The sequence below is a fragment of the Sminthopsis crassicaudata genome, chromosome 3, assembly GCF_048593235.1.
Source record: "Sminthopsis crassicaudata isolate SCR6 chromosome 3, ASM4859323v1, whole genome shotgun sequence".
Lineage (NCBI taxonomy): Eukaryota > Metazoa > Chordata > Mammalia > Dasyuromorphia > Dasyuridae > Sminthopsis > Sminthopsis crassicaudata.
In genome coordinates, this window is record NC_133619.1 from 153,970,843 (window position 1) to 153,988,399 (window position 17,557).

The 17,557-nt window shown below is 32.0% G+C and overlaps 1 protein-coding gene across 2 annotated transcripts in view; it reads right to left on the reverse strand.

The window, feature by feature from the left end:
• Positions 1–17,557, reverse strand: part of TMTC4 (transmembrane O-mannosyltransferase targeting cadherins 4) — an 89,152-nt gene that overhangs the window by 12,764 nt on the left and 58,831 nt on the right. For both annotated transcript variants that reach the window (XM_074299458.1, XM_074299459.1), the window contains 5 exons: positions 15,634–15,805; positions 15,424–15,555; positions 3,388–3,467; positions 3,008–3,115; positions 2,759–2,900 (listed from right to left, as the gene is read on the reverse strand). In XM_074299458.1, the coding sequence (XP_074155559.1) occupies positions 2,759–2,900; positions 3,008–3,115; positions 3,388–3,467; positions 15,424–15,555; positions 15,634–15,805 (634 nt within the window). The remainder of the gene's footprint in view (positions 1–2,758; positions 2,901–3,007; positions 3,116–3,387; positions 3,468–15,423; positions 15,556–15,633; positions 15,806–17,557) is intronic.

Below are 17,557 nucleotides of genomic sequence, written 5' to 3' on the forward strand. Positions count from 1 at the left end.
ACACCCAGAGAAGGAACACTGGGAAATGAGTGTAAAATGTTTGCACCATTGTATTTCTACACAGGTTACTTATACCTTCGGAATCCAATTCTTACTGGTCAACAAGAAATTTGGTTTTACACACATATATTGTATTAAGGATATACTGTAACACATTTAATATGTATGGGATAGCCTGTCATCTAGAGGAGGGAGTAGAGGGAGGGAGGGGAAAATTTGGAAAAGTGAATACAAGGGATAATCTTGTAAAAAAAAATTAGTTACCCATGCATATGTACTGTCAAAAAAATTAATTATAATTATAAAATTAATTAAAAAATTAAAAAAAGAGAGAATGAAGTTTAGCTTTGAGATTTAAAAAAAATATTATCAAGAATATAAAAAATAAAACAGCAATGCAGAACAAAATCTTTAAAATTAATAGCAAGACTACTGTCTATCTACCCAGGTTACTTATACCTTAGGAAGCTAATAATTAATGTGCAACAAGAAAATGGTATTTACACACATATATTGTATCTAGGTTATATTGTAACACATGTAAAATGTATGGGATTACCTGCCATCGGGGGGAGGGAGTGGAGGGAGGGAGGGGATAATTTGGAAAAATGAATAAAAAATAAAATAAAATAAAATAAAATTAATAGCAAGAACATTTGGCATTTAGGAACATAGATAATTTCACAGCACTTTAATAAGCAATATTCAATATAATAAACATTTTTCTAAGATAGGCAGGCATTTATATATATTAGCCATCAAATGCCTAGATAAAATTTATATTCTATATTAGATTCTTTATGAATTGACTCTTATAAAAAATGTATATAGACTAAATTATCTCTCTTCCTCAACTCCAAGGAAGTAAAGTGACAACAGTTACCAGAGATAGTGTAGAAAGTTATATAAAGCAATAAACTGCAAAGTAAAAGGACCTAAAAGTACGAGATAAAAAGCTACAGGAAGTCTTCACTTTTATAGACATTATCCTAAAAGAAGAGGAAGAGATAGCTTCCCCCCCAAATTAGAACGAATTATATGGACACATATCTGGGATAGAAGAACTATACTGAAATGAAATTCAAATAGATGCATCAGAAGATAAACTGATAAAAAATTGCCAAAAGTTATGACATTAACTTTAGCTTTTCTAAAACTACTAAGACTTCAAGATAGCAAAAACCTCACAAGTAAACATGGATATTAAAAAAAATTATAAGAGTCATATGAAATCCTTAATACTCCAGTAAATCACTATTATGAAGCCCTTTGATACAACTTGAATGCCATTACAATAGAATAAATTTTAAATGTTTTAAATTTTATGATTAAAAGATATGACAAATATACAGATATAAGCTTGAAAGCAAAAGAGCAATTAAATAACTCAGACTTTTCTATAAAATAATTTTGAAATAAGTGAAAGTCTTAATGCTTCAGTTAAATTTTCTGTCAATTATTTTTCATCACCTTCATTAAAAAATAGCTTTTTTTCCCCATTTGAATGTGGAAAAATTCTGTAGAACTATAGTTACTTTTATTATTTAAGTAGAAAGCTAGATTAGAATTCATGTCATACATAATTGTGTTCCAATGTTTAGACCCTTTAGTCCCTTACTGTTGTCAAGTGATCTCTCCACTCTATTGTTCAAATTAGAATGCTCTAAGCCAAAAACCAAGCCCAGATAAATCTACACCAACAGTCTTCAAATGTAAGAATGGTTCTTCAGCTATTCAGCTTTTCAGAATAGTGTTTAGCTTTTTCTCAGTTTCCCTAAAGACAGATAGAAAAAATGGGTTTAATTTGAAGTACTTAAAAACTTAGATAACTTTTGTGATTGAGAAGTTTTTCTCCATAGATGTTTAAGGCAAGATAAGTAGTATCTGCTTAGAATAAATTTAGATATAATCCTCCTTAGGATATACTGAATTAATAAATGAGAGACTGCCTATTATTCTATGATATATTGAATGCATAATAAAAAAAGACTATAATCTAGTTTTGACAAAATAATTTTCTCTGACAAAGAATTAGGAATTAAAAACAAAATGCTTAGATTCATAGGAAGTTAAGTTAATGCTGAGAAATATTAAATGTTTTAAAGACAGGGTATGTCACACATGGACATAATTTTTTTCTTTTACTTTTTAATGGAAGAAGAAAATGTATTAAGCTCTAAGTGAATGGGTTTTTTTTAAGACTTGAAAAATAAATCAATAAGTAAACCAATTGTCTCCTGATTCTTATCAAATAGTTTTAAGCACTTTGTAGACAAGAATTCATCCCTGATTTGATATCTCTGAGTCAAGCATCAATACTTCTATTTTCAGAAAGATAAATAATAGTATATTATTCAGAAAGATAAATAACAAATACATGCTTAGAGTTAAAATATTGATTAATACAGTTAACCTTTTTAGGATGGAAGAAAGATTGAGCAAAGAATTTGAGTTTTTTTAAATTAAGCTTTTATTCATTCAAGTTATAAAAAACAAACTAATGGATTCAAGAAGACACTGAAGAAAGGGCTTCACGGGGTATTTTTCCTAATTTAACTAATTCTCTAGTTTAACCTATAGCATTTGTCTTTTCTATCAATTTTGATGAAATCAAATTGGAAATGTTCTTAATATAAGGATTTGTTTTTTTTTAATGAAAGATTTTCAAGAAAAGAAATTAAACTCCTACATCCTACATAGACACAGATACACATATACACACATATGAACATATGCCAAATATAAAGCACAAGCTTACCAAACGCCCTAAATTGTAGTAACAGTCTGGATATTTTCTTCTGTATTTAATTGCTGTCCAGTAGCTTTGTTCAGCTTCTCCAAACCTCCGAAGACTGTTCTGTACTATGCCTAAATTCATCCATGCTGCAGCAAAATCTGGTCTAGGAAATTATTCAAAAAAAAAAAAAAAAAAAAGGTTCAATCCCCAGAATGTAAAGAATGATTTTGTTTTCTGTCAATGCTATATTCTGTAATAAACATTGCTCACTGTATTTGTACAGCAAGAGACAATAGCTCCTCTGCTTCCTGTAGTTCATTCCTTTCTTTCAGGATATTTCCAAGATTATTCATGGCATGAACATATTTAGGATTCAATCTGAGTCGTGATGAGGGGAAAAAAACACAAACAGAAAACCATTTATTTCTAGTAATTTTATTATGCAATCAATAAATGCCAATACTTTGTAATTTGGTCATTCAAAATTAAATGCTATAAATCTGAAAAGATAGAATAATGCACATGCTTATGTTAGTTTATAGACTCTCATATAACTAAGAACACACACACACACACACACACACACACACACACACACACACACACACACACATTTTTTAAGCAGACCAGTAAAGTACTATGCTCACTACCTTACAGCTTCCCTGTAATATCTGATGGCAGCGGTCTGGTCACCTTTATCAGCCAGGTTTTTGCCAACGTTGTAGTGCACCTGAAACAAACAAACCACAAATCATAACTGTACCAATTTGTGGCTAGATTTTTAAAATCTATAGCACTAGCATTTATGGCTTCTTTCAACTGAAGACATGAAATACTTCAAAAATGGATTGCCTTGATTTAGTCAAGTTCTTTAAGAATGGAGGGAATCCTTGGACTTTGCTTTTTTGGTACTTTAATTTATCCTTGTCACAATTTTATTTTTTCTTCCCTTTATAAAAAATCTAGGGAAGGCACTGAGAGAAGGAGGGAAAGAGGGAGGGAGAGGGACAGAGAAGGGGGGGAGACCAACAAATTCATGAAATTTTATAAGAAATTACTAAAAGTTAAAAACCATTATAGTCAGATAATTGGGATTTTGTTTCTTGACAATCCTAATTGGAGAAAAGACTATATTTTTAAAACTATGAAACTGGAATGGACAGTGGAGAGAAAATTAATACCAAGACACTTCTCTCTTGATCTGATTCAAGACTTTTAAAATGATATATACATGGTCTTTTTCTTCTGTAAAATTCAAAATGTGTTACCAATATATTTGGCTATTGAATACTCATTGATGGTGAAAATGTACATTTTTCACTACTGGGAAGATAACTTCTCCAAAATCATATCCATATTTTTAGATAGAACATAGGGTTGAAAATGGTACTGGAAATCTAGTCTAAACTCCAATTTTCATGAAGAAATTAAGGCCCAAGAAAATAAGCAGACCTGCTGAAGATCATACAACTAATAAGTATCCCATGGTATTTTTTGCAAAAAATACAGTCTGGATGATAGCAGAGTTTGGTAGATGTGGAATTGACTATACAACTGGCCAAAATGACTAGTGATTAATGAATGGATAATCATTTGATGAAGTTTCAGTTGGATTAGAAATTCAGGTGTCAATTGAATTGGATGAACTTAAGAGTTCTCTTCCAACTTTAAGACTTTATGGTTCTAGTGGCAGAATCAGGACCAGTATTCAAGGCTCCTGATTTCTAATTCCTTTTTAATTATACTACATTGCTTCCTAGTTCTATTCTAATAAATCAGAGGTAGAGGAAACCCTAAGATAAGGCAGCAACTAGCAACAACAAAACAACCCCAAAGGAGGAAAGATAGGAAATATTCCTATTCATTAAAAACAACAACAACAATAAAAACCAAAGCAGAGAGAGGAGACAAGAAACTTTATCAAGAATTCTGAATTTGAGAATACCTGAAAGGCGACATTAATATATTATATCCATTTAAAAAACTAGAGATCTGTGACCTAAGTTAATTATACAGTAAATAATTGGTCCAGAAGAAACCAAGCTTCTATCATCATCCTCATAAACACATTTAGACAAAAAATTTATGCTGCCTGATACTGTTGTTTCCACAAAAATATGCCATTAAGAAAACAACATCATGGGAACAATTGGTTCCATAGGAACAAATGTTATGAATGAGCAATAGCTTAAACAATGTTGACAGTGAGATTTTATTACAATGTTTTAATGTCATCATTGCAAACTGTTATGACAGACAGCAACATTAGGTTGAGTATGCCTGTATTGAGTACCTAATGCAAGACCTAACGTATAAAACAAATTAGATAGGAATCCTGCCCTTTAAAATCCTACAAATTATTATTATTGATGTAGATGCAGATATAAAGGAAGTAGTTTAATAAAAAAAATTAATTAGGTTTACTTGTAATTACATTATATTAATTGCATAGTGTAACAGGGAAGCTGGCTGTTGGGGAAATGTGTATTTAAATCCTGTCCGATACATGCTAGCAATATAAAAGGGCAACCTACGCAATTCTCTGTAATGGTGAATTATAAAAGAAGATGCTGAACTACACAGGTAAATGGAGCTACTTGCCAGGAGAAAGCTTCCTAAACAGAAGTCAAAGATATAAATAGGAAAAAAAAGAAAAAACAAAACATTTGAATTTTCTGAGAGGATATCAAGTAATGTAGCAGTCTTTGAACATAGCTAACAATGAGCTACATTTTTTTCCTTTTATCCTCTCATATTTTAAAGCACATACATGCACTGTAAGTTACCTAATCCTACATGTTTTATGTAACAATGACAAATCACAGAAGACATGAGTAGGTACTCCTGTGAATCATCAAGTATAATTTAAACTTTTTGGTATACATTTCTGTCCATTCATTGATATTACTGTCTTAAAATAACAGCTTGGAAGAGACTCAGAACTAACAGTAGGACAAACATTTAAAAAAGTCTGCTCTAAATGGCTATAATTTTGCCTTTCCTTCATCCTGTTTCTCCAATATCCTATCAAGCCCAAAGGGACCGAAGGCAGTTGGAGCCAGCCTCTATTGCTGTGGTTGCAACAAATACAAGCTTCAAATACAAATACAGCTTCAACTTAGATTCAACATGACTCCAGCTTCTTCCATTCTCTAGCTCCTGCTGCTTTCCTTTGTTATGTGAAATTCTGTTTTCTAAATAAAAAGCTCAGACAAAGAGTTCAACTGCCCTCTGCAGTACGGACAGCTTTCTGTAGCAAGCACAGAGGACCAAAGATCATAACGCCAAAGAAGAAAAATCACAATTCTTAAGTAAAAACTATGGCTCTCTATAATTAGTTGAAAGTCTTATAGAACCCTGAATATAATTTGTACTTTCAAACACTTCCCATAATTAAGATCTAGGAAACAGTTACCCAGAGGTCAGCTTTAGCATGCATGCCATTTTAGCATGCATTATTTGAGCAGCGAGAACAGATCTGGGTTGACATATTGCACATAAATCACACAACCCTATTATCAGGTAGTTTATTAAAAGAGTGTTTAGAAAATGAGCAATTTTTCTTTTCTATAAAATTTAAGAGAAGAGGAAAAAAATGCTTAATTTTCAATTTTTCCTGCAATTCCTGAATTGCAATTGCAATTAGTGTGAAAAGCCTAGGAAATTGAAATGCTTAATGCAGTTCAATAAAATATGACACATGTGGAGTAAAAAAAAGTATAAATGCTTAAATGCATTATTAAAATAAAAATCTAGAATACTGGTTTTTACATTTAGTGAAAAAACTTAATCTTAAATTTAAAAACATATGAAAAGAAATTTATAAATCACCTAGGCACAATGTTTAAATGAGTTCATAAAGGTTGTTAAAACAATATTAACTGATTGACATTAGGCAAACTGTTGAACCTTGCTGAGCATCAATTTTCTTATTTGTAAAATGAGATAGTTGAACTAGATCTCTAAGATCCTCTCCAGTGTAAAGGAAGAGAGAAAATAGATTTGTTAATTTTTGAAAATAGAGAAGTGGTAGGGTTCTACAAATGTAAAATGTTGCATGAGACAAGGTTGTCATTTTTTTGGTTTTACATAACTGTTGGTCTTTGACAAAAGAGATCTCTCACAAATCAGGAATAATTTGTAAATATAACATAAAAACAAACAAAAAAGAAAAATGCTATATTGAGTTGAAAATAAATTTATAATAAATGTTTAATTTTTAATAAATTTTAGAAATTAGAACTAGAAGATATCCTAAGAGTTCAATTTTGTTTTTTTACAACTGAGAAAATTAGGATGGGAGAGTATCATGGGGGAGGGGAAAGTTGATTTGTCTAATGTCACAAAGGTAATAAGTAGCAGAGCATGAATTTGAACCCAGGTCTTTTGACTTAAATCCAGTATAGTCTTTCCGTCATATTCTTGTGTCTTCTATATTAAAATGACATTAACACTTAAACACTTAGCATCCAAATAGCACTTTACAGGCAGATGGCACCTAATATTGCACATTGAATAACTAAATTCAATTAAATTCCACAAGAATTCAATGGTGATTTCATCCTGGGGCTTCCATTCTGGGGAAGAGCCAAGGCTGGACTTATTTTCAATCCCTTCCCAGGTATACTTCCAACTTTTAGGACTTCACCATCATGTCTGAGCTGCAATCTTACCTTGGAACCTCTCAGACCTTCAATTTTCCCACCTCAGAAGATCCATCTGCCATGTAACCTCTTTCTCTCACTGATGTTCTCCTGGGGTCGTCAGTACTTAAAACAAATAAGTGCTTAATAAATTGCCTGCCTGCCTATAAATGTGTTATGGGCCAGTGGGGTACAAAATGCATACATAATTATTTGACATCTTTGAGAAGAGAAAAAAATACTTATTTTTGTATATTTGTGTTGACACAAGTGTTGGTTGATAAGTTCAGCTTATATAATGATAGTGGTTTTTCCCATATATGATGTTTTTACTGATTCCAACTAAAGTTCATTTGAAAAATGGAAAAGATAATTCTCAAATAGATTCTTCAATGTACAACAAAATTAATAGTGATTAACAACAAAATGAGTAAGTTAATAGCAATTTTAACATAAAGTTAAATAAAATTTAATTCAGTATTTATCCACTTTGTCTGCAATATCCTTGTTGTAATTGAGTGTCATTCAGGTGTTTCACGTATATCTTACTCTTCATGACCCCATTTGGGGTTTTCTTTCCAAAAATACTGGAGTGAGTTGCCATTTCCTTTTTAAGCTCATTTCACAGGTGAGGAAACTGAGGTAAACAGATATAAATGACTTGACCAGGGTGCAAAAACTAGTAAGTGTCTGAGGTCAGATTTGAATTCAGATGTATTTTGGTATCACTTCTTAATAAAGAGCACTATTATATAATTTGCTTAAAGAAAAATTATTTTCCACATGTATTGGGATTTCCATTATTTTAAAAGCTATTCACACACTAAATTTAGTTCTGCACAATGCAAGAATTTACTTGGATTTTTTTTTTCAACCTTAAATATACAAATATCATGAGATCCTTTAATTTACAAAGGAGATCGTATGATCTAGTGGAAATAGTACAGGTTGGATTTGTTTTAGCCTTCACAGCTCAATCCTTTTGGAATCCACATAGATGAAGTCAATAAACCTGTTGATGCCTCAGTTTTCCAATATGGAAAACAAAGAATATGAGATCATATTATCTTTCTTCTAACTAAACTATCAGAGAAGATAATGAAGATGAATTATATAGATCCTCCAAAGAAATCTGGAGAGGAATCTTTAGAGATTCCTTGGATCCTTGGAGAGGAATTAATAGGGAGTTAAGGGATTAGTATCTAAAACAGAAAAGCAGATCTATTAACATTTATGAAATTAAATCACAGGCAATTTATTTTTGGTGATATTAAAAATAAAAAGACAAATTAGCAAGTAAAATTAGGGAGATACTTGAAGGAATTCATTGTTCTTTAGTCAACTTTCCAAATTGCATAATGACATATATTTACATCCATTTACATAGTAGCTTGATGTTTGCAAAGTGCCTTATAATTATTTTACTTCATCTGCATAACATTCCTAGGAGATAGGTATTATTATTATGTGAAAACTGAAGTAAACAGAGGTTAAATGATTTGCCCAGAGTTACAAGGCTAAGTAAAATGACTGAGGAAGTATTTGAACTCTGGTTTTCCTAAACTAAGGCTCGCTTCTTTAGCTACTGAGATACCTTGATGCCCAAGTAAGCACCTTTTGTGCTTTTCCTTAGCTTCATAAAAAGACCAACTATTTATTAGACTTAATAATTTCATATTCTCCCTGAAGTCACTGTTTTCTTGTTAACATAATAGAATCTAAAAAGATGTACAGAACTTTAAGTTAATTTGGCAGTAAGACAATTATAAGATATAAATATAGAAAGATGGAAATCCATATTTTTAAAGACCTGAAATTCAATGTCTCTTAACAGCCCATTTCAATGTTTGATAATTTATATTGTCAAGAAATTCTCACTTGTCTTTTATACTTATTGGTTTTGTGTTGGGTTTCTTTATGAGTAAAACAAGGATAATTCCCACAAGGACCTACCTCAGCTGGGAAGTTTAGTTTACTTCTCTATAAAATAAAGGGTATGGCCAAGATGATTCAAAAAATCCCTGATAGCTCTCAGTCTATGATCCTTGTAGGGGGGCCTTTCATCAGTCTTCTTGCCAATGGACTCCAGTGATTCTTGAGGTAAGAGTTAGGCTGATGACTGTACAGTTCTATCTCACTTAAATCCAATTCTCTTGCAAGTCAAGACATCACCTTGTCATCAGTCCCCTTCAAGGTTCCTCGTTCAAGAACAAAGGATGGATAACAAGAACATTTATGATCCTATGAAAGTACTGTAGAAGTGTGAATTACCATTATTATTTAATGTTGTAGCTTGGCCTTATTTCTTTTTGTTTTAGGTATATGGTAATTATTTCCTGTCACTTTTCACTTATAATAACCAGCATTCCAGCAGCCAGAATTTTCTAGCTGCCTAATCTACAGTGAGATGAGTAGAAGTTATGAGCAGTATGAGCACAGAAGACTTGAAAACTCATGTGAGACATTTGCTTGTCTCAAATCTTCAGAAAAATGGGAGTTTTAGAAAGTCATTTTGTAATCAGTCTTTCAATAATCAAGGGGTAGTGGAATGACCATAAAGTCCAGCTCTATAATAAATACATAGTATCACTCTTATCTTGGGGGAACAGGGTCACAGTTATTTATAGTGTCACATAATCTATTCACTAGTCACTTTCCAAAACTTTTAAGACTTCATATTTTTTTTTTTCTTTAAACATAGACCTCTGAGGGGGAAATGGCTTCAACTTTTATTCTGGAAATATTCTGATAGCTAAGACTACAGAGACAACTTGAAATTTACTTTTCCAAGATTATTTCAACCTGAGTACTTTTATTAATTTTTTTCCAAATGTCTGATTTTTTTTTCAGAACCATACTTAGCTTCCTTCATTTCAGATACAATTTTGAATTATTTTTTAAAATCTGTCACTCCTTATAGACTTCTAAAGCTTTCTGCTTCCTTTCCTTTCTCACTATTTTATGAGTATAGGGGAAAGATTTTTATCCTTTTTTGCTTTGCTAAAGTCAGAGAGATAGCTTTAACTTCGTGTTTTTATGAGGTCCCTTTTCAAACACATTGACACTATATTGGACTGGTTACTAGATTGGAGATTTGTTTTGTAAAGTATTTTCTAAAAAATCAACACCATCACATATGCAATTTAGAGCCATACAAATATGTGTTTCCGAAAGCATTCTGAAGATACAAATCCTATCATCTCATGCAGTAGTGCCTTTAATGTAGACAGCTTCATTAGGTTTACTATCAGGGGGCTGGAAAACTCAATTAACCAGAACACCCAATTTCCCAAGGTTTGTTAAATGAAGAGTTACTATACTTGACCCATTATTGTATCACTTTATGAAGTGAATATACAATATGTATATCACACCTAGATAATAATCTCACTTCTTTTAAACTTGTCCATTCTATTTCCATGTCTTTCATATATCCCTTTTTTTCCCTTCACTCACATAGCTTCGATTTGCCTTCTGTACCTATTGTATGCCAACATACATAAAGCACCCTAGATAGAACACATACTGGATTTGGAGCGAGGTAGAATCAAAATCAAATTCCACATCTGACACTTCCCAGTAGTGTGACTGTGAGCAAAGTCATTTGATCTTTTGTTTCTTCATCTGTAAAATGGGGATAATAATAAACATAATACCCATTCTCTGAAGTTGTTGTAAAGCTCTAAAGAGATGACGTCTGAAAAGTATTTTGAAGACTTTAAAGAACTATATCAATGTTAATTTCTAAGACTTCTTCCTGAACTACTGGAAAGGCCTCCTAATGGTCTCCCTGACTAACAGATGCTAAATAGGTATCACTAAAATACAGATCAACTAAAAAACCTTTAGCGGCTTCTTATTGCCTCTAGGATAAAATGCAAAACTATCAACATTGTATCTAAAGCGCTCTGCAATATAATTCTTACCTATTGCTCCCATTCCTGTATTCTCTTTTAAAATGGTCTTTTAATTATTCTTGCAACTGTGACTATAATATTCTTAATCATGTATTTAATGTGTTAGGTACTGTGGTAAATGTTAGCATACAAAGGCAAAAATAAACCAATTCAGTCAAAGGATATGAACAGACAATTCTCAGATAATGAAATTGAAATTATTTTCACTCATATGAAAGAGTGTTCCAAATCACTACTGATCAGAGAAATGCAAATTACAACTCTGAGATACCACTACACACCTGTCAGATTGGCTAAGATGACAGGAACAAATAATGATGAATGTTGGAGGGGATGTGGGAAAACTGGGACACTGATGCATTGTTGGTGGACTTGTGAAAGAATCCAACCATTCTGGAGAGCAATTTGGAACTATGCCCAACAAGTTATCAAACTGTGCATACCCTTTGATCCAGCAGTGCTACTACTGGGCTTATATCCCAAAGAAATACTAAAGATGGGAAAGGGACCTGTATGTGCAAGAATGTTTGTCGCAGCCCTTTTTGTAGTGGCTAGAAACTGGAAACTGAGTGGATGCCCATCAATTGGAGAATAGCTGAATAAATTGTGGTATATGAATATTATGGAATATTATTGTTCTGTAAGAAATGACCAGCAGGATGAATACAGAGAGGTTTGGAGAGACTTGCACGAACTGATGCTGAGTGAAATGAGCAGAACCAGAAGATCACTATACACTTCAACAACAATACTGTATGAAGATGTATTCTGATGGAAGTGGATATCTTCAACATAAAGAAGATCCAACTCACTTCCAGCTGATCAATGATGGACAGAAACAACTACATCCAGAGAAGGAATACTGGGAATTGAATGTAAAATATTAGCACTACTGTCTATCTACCCAGGTTACTTATACCTTTGGAATCCAATACTTAACGTGCAACAAGAAAATTGGATTTACACACATAGATTATATCTAGGTTATACTGTAACACATGTAAAATGTATAGGATTGCCTGTCATCTAGGGGAAGGAGTAGATAGAGTGAGGGGAAAATCTGGAAAAATGAATACAAGGGATAATGTTATAAAAAAATTACTCATGCATATATACTGTCAAAAAATTTATAATTATAAAATTAATAAAAAAGATAAAAAAATAAAACTAAGTTTTTTGCAGCATAAACAAAAAAATAAAATAAAATAAACCAATTCCAGTTTTTAATTCTCTCCTCACCTCTAGTTTCTTTCTGGAACTATCTATTACAAAATCTTTTTCTTGATATTTTCGTTCCCTTTTAAAATTACATAGTACAATTTCATATTTGCTAATTTGTGCACATACTGTAGCCCTTTGGTAGAATGCAAACTCATTGCAAAGGGGGAATTTCATTTTTGTCTTTGTATCCCAAGTGTTGTGCATAGAGTAGGTGCTTAATAAATATATCTGTTGAATTGAAATTTTTACTTTAAAATTTTTAATCATTTCTGACACATTTTTCCAAATTTTGTTAAAGCTACGAAGCCTATTTTTAATTAAAAAGATCAGGTAAGTAAGCATCTTATGCAAGGAAGGCACTGCTCTAGTTACCTACAATACAAAGACAAAAAGAGAAATAATGTTAATTGTCAAGAGACTTACATTCTATACAGTACCTGAGCAGGAATAAGAATCACAACATGATTTTCTTTTATCTACTACAGTTAAATATATGCTAAACTATAAATGCTATATGGATGACTCAAAGTGAATGTTCCATTTATTAAGGCTCCCAGAAGTTTTTCTGCCACAAATTGTTCATGCATCTATAATTTCTGCAATTTTTTTCTTTCCAGGTCAAATGTCCTATTTTCAGTCTAAAGAAACTACTGTTTCTTTGGACCTTTCTTCAGTTTAAAGGAGTCATGTTAAAAGAGAATATCCTGATCATTCTGGAGTCATCTGAAAGTGGAAGAGTATAAGTTTGTCCATTCTACTTCATAATTTGTATATGACATTATAATTATAAGTTCTATTGAGCCTCTAAATGATGTCAGTTTATTTTAGACACTTATTGGTAATGCCTTAGGGCATGATCTTCCAGCTGGCTATAAATGCAGATTTTTTCAAATTGTGGTAGTCACTATCTATAAAACTCTAGGCTATTCTCCCCTCTTCTTCAGAGAATTCAATGCCTAACAATCATTCTATCCCAACTTCTGCCCTCATAAATTATAGACAACTTCGAGATACATATTGATATTCCCTCAAATGCCTTAACTTTCCAGTTTTTCCATCTATTCAGCTGTATTCCTCTACTCCAGCTTACATCCATACAGAGTTGGACAAATCCAGTATCCACAAGAATTCTGAAATAACCAAAGAATCCATTTGTAAAAATGCTGGCTCAAATATAGACTACGACCATAAACAAAAAAGTAACTGGCATCAAATCTAAAGCTCCAGTAAAACCAAATAAAACATAGGCACAATTATAATGTTTTTCAATTAAAATATTATAAAGAACATAATTAAAGACTTTGGTTAATTAGATGAAATGAAGTAATGTCAATTATTTAATTACTTTGAAGGCCCAGAGGTAGAACAGAAGACTTAAAATTACTCCAACATTAAAAGTCCTTGCCTGTTCTTCAGAAAGGGATAAGTTATTCTTTGGTATATACTATTGATGTTTCAGAATTCTCTTTTTTCAAATAGTACTTTGCTGGAAGTCTTATATAGAGCAGGTATTTGAGGGTTTGTTAATCTCATTAAAAGATTTAGTTTTTCTTTTGCTCCTGACATGTTTCAAAATGATTTTTAAAATTTTTATTTCAATCTGTAGTAAATAGATCCTATATGCCTACTATATACGTATACCATTATCCTAGTTACTATAGAGAAATTAGAAGGATAAAATTTTTAAAAGCTTCTTAGTTCAAAAAGCTTCAAATTTGATTAAGGAGAAAAGTAAATAAATAGCTTTTAGTACAAACCCCAGGGTCCATGTCAGGAGAAGATCACAAGGTTCCCTTTATTCTGATCTTTCTTTTTCCCCCAATACTATAACTTAAATATTTAAAGGGAATTTATTACAAAGACTTAGAGGAAAATATCCAATTCATCAAGATGAAGGGTAGAATACGGTAATTGATGAAGAACATGAAGATTTTTACAATTTACATAGGCTCTTATAATTTAATTCTGATCTTTCACCAGTTACTAGACATTTCCCTGACCAAAGTCAGCTAACAAAGTTTAGTAAAAAGAACCCCTGAACTGGGGTCTGAAGATCTTAATCTGCGAACTGGCTCTGCTACCAGGTCCCAATTTCCTCATCTGTAAAACAAGGGAATTGGATTTGAGTAAATGTTGAGGGTTGGAATCATAGCCTGGCCACTTCCTAGGCTAGGCTCTTGGGCCAATCACTTCATCTTTGATTGAGCTCAGCTTCCTTGCCTATAAAATGATGATGTTGAGCTAGATGATTTCTAAGGTTCCTTTCCACCATTAAGTCCTGAACTTAGACCAGATGATTTCTAAAGATTCTATTAATTACAACAGTCTGTGACTTTGTTTTCATGGAATTCAATGCCATGGTTGTATAAAACTAAGCTTCCCTTAGGTCATTTCACAACAATGCCACCAACCCTACAATTATTTCTTTTTTTTTCTTTCTTTCTTTCTTTCTTTTTTTTTTTTTTCCCTAAGGCTGGGGTTAAGTGACTTGCCCAGGATCACACAGCTAGGAAGTGTTAAGTGTCTAAGGTCACATTTGAACTCAGGTCCTCCTGAATTCAAGGCTGGTGCTCTATCCACTGCGCCACCTAGCTGCCCCCCCTACAATTATTTCAATGGATAATTTGGTCAATTTGATCTCATATGAGTATTTGTTTTAAGATAACTTTTTGACATATGGCTATTTTGAATAACCATTTTGATGATGTTGAATTTAACAAAATAACTACAAAAGTTATGGGAAAATATTAAATACTTTTAAAAATATATGGTGCTGTGCTTGGTGCTGTGAAAAAAACTGAAACTTTTTGTCATTTGGATGGCTGAGTTCAAATGATTTTCCTTAAGTATTTTTAATTTATTAAATGTTCTTTTAAATATTATTTTAAAATGTTTATCAACTTACTTTAGCATTGAGAGGACACACAGACAGGGCACTCCTGAAAAGCAGATCTTCATTTTTCCACTGGCTACAGCGGGTAATACAACGTACCATATTTATGAGTAAAATCCCTAGTACAGTCGCAGCAATGAGTTTCTTAAAGAGAAGAGAAATGTGTTAAATTTCACTAATAGATCTACCACTGTCCTCTCTGTTAAGCTTCAAGGATAATACCTTTTTCTTAGTATGTTTGCTTAGTATTCCAAATCCATATGTTAGAAGCACGCAGTATCCAATACTGGGGAGGTAGATGACTCTTTCAGCAACAACAAATCCCACTCTGAAAAACAGGTTACTTGCAGGAAGAAATGGGATAATGAGAAATCCCAATCCCAGAGTGAGTATTCTAGAAATTAAAGAATAGTAAAATAGCTATACTTAAGCTTCAGAAGAAAAATATGCATTTTTGTCATAAACTGTAAGTATTAAATTAACTACTTTTGAAGACTATGTCACACTCATCAGAAAAGCTGTATGAAGACAATTATCATCAGTGGGAGTTTAATGTGGCAATGAAAGTAAAGAATAAGAGATACAATTGAGGTAGACTTTAATTTTTAACCCCATGGTTGACTTTTATTTTGTTCAGACCTTGAAGCCTTATCCTGTATGGTATAAATAAAATATGTTATCAAAGCTGTTCTTTTTTTGTCAGTGTCAAAAATGTTAATATAATATATATTGCCAGCTTATAATAGTATATATTGTTTGGATGACCTGGAGAATATATGATATATTATATATATATATATATATATATCATATATTATCAGTTATCAACTAATGATATTAGAACCATACAACCTGGGACACTATGTCTACCAATAATTCAGATCAAATTATTATACTCAGCATATGACATAGCAAATTAGTATATAAAAATGTATAAATGAAGCTTTACTCATTAGCACATTATGACACTCAAAGCCCCCTCATCCAAACTATTAACAGGTGAAAAAAAATCAGTGATTAAAGAGATTAAATGATCCCCCCTAATATTGCACTAAGTGGAAGAAGCAGATTTTAAATTTCACTTCTTATTCCATATACACTGTTCCTTCCACTGTACTCTTAAAACTCAAATATTCTTTTTTTTTTGTGGGCAAAACAATGAGGATTAAGTGACTTAAGGTCATACAGCCAGTAAGTGTCAATTGTCTGAGGCTGCATTTGAACCTGGATCTTCCTGATTACAGGGTAGATGTTCTATACACTGCACCACTTAGCTGCTCCCCCAAATATTTTTTTGATAGTGTTTTCTACTAATTGTCTGAGAAAATTACTCTGAAACACAGGACACTGAAATTTACAAATACTACTACTCTAAAAAATTAAGTAAAAATGTGTCCAGTTTTGTAAGCTTATTAATTAGAATACTCTTCAGATACTTTATACCATCTAAATACAGAAGTAGCTCAATAAAAATGTAGGTTTAAACATAAATAATTGTTTTAGAAACTTCATTAAAATACTTCATATAAGCATAGCTTTATTTTAAGAATTACATGAATATAAGTGAAAATGTGTTTTGCTTTATGTCTTTCTTTGATGAAGGGGCTATATCACCTTCCACATTCTTAAGCAAAGAGAAAGAATATTAGTCACTCAAACATAGTTGTGGAAATAGGTTACTGTTTCTAAGTGAAAGAGATGATTATAAACAGCAAATGGAAACAGAGTGATTATAAGTTAGATCAAATTTGAGGCTGCCTTTTATGTATTCGGTTCTTATGATATTTACAAAAACCAATCCAGCTTCCCTTGTAGAAATGACTGCATGAGGACAAGAGTTTGTTTTTCTTTAAAACTGCAACCAATTTAAAAACACTAGCAAACTCAGAACTTAATTTATTTTGAGAAACTAATAATTTAATAACAATAAAAAAGACTTTTGCTTACAGGAGGATGTAAAACCTACTTTTCTTCTTCACAAAACACAATTGTTTTTTTCCAATTATTTTCTCAATAACCTTTTTAGAAATAAAGAATACCCTCTTTGGGACGGCAGTTTATTTTGTATCAAACCAAGATGACAGAATCACTACAGCTTTCATAAGGGTATTTTTTTTTTTTTTAAGAGAATTGTGAAATGATGGCC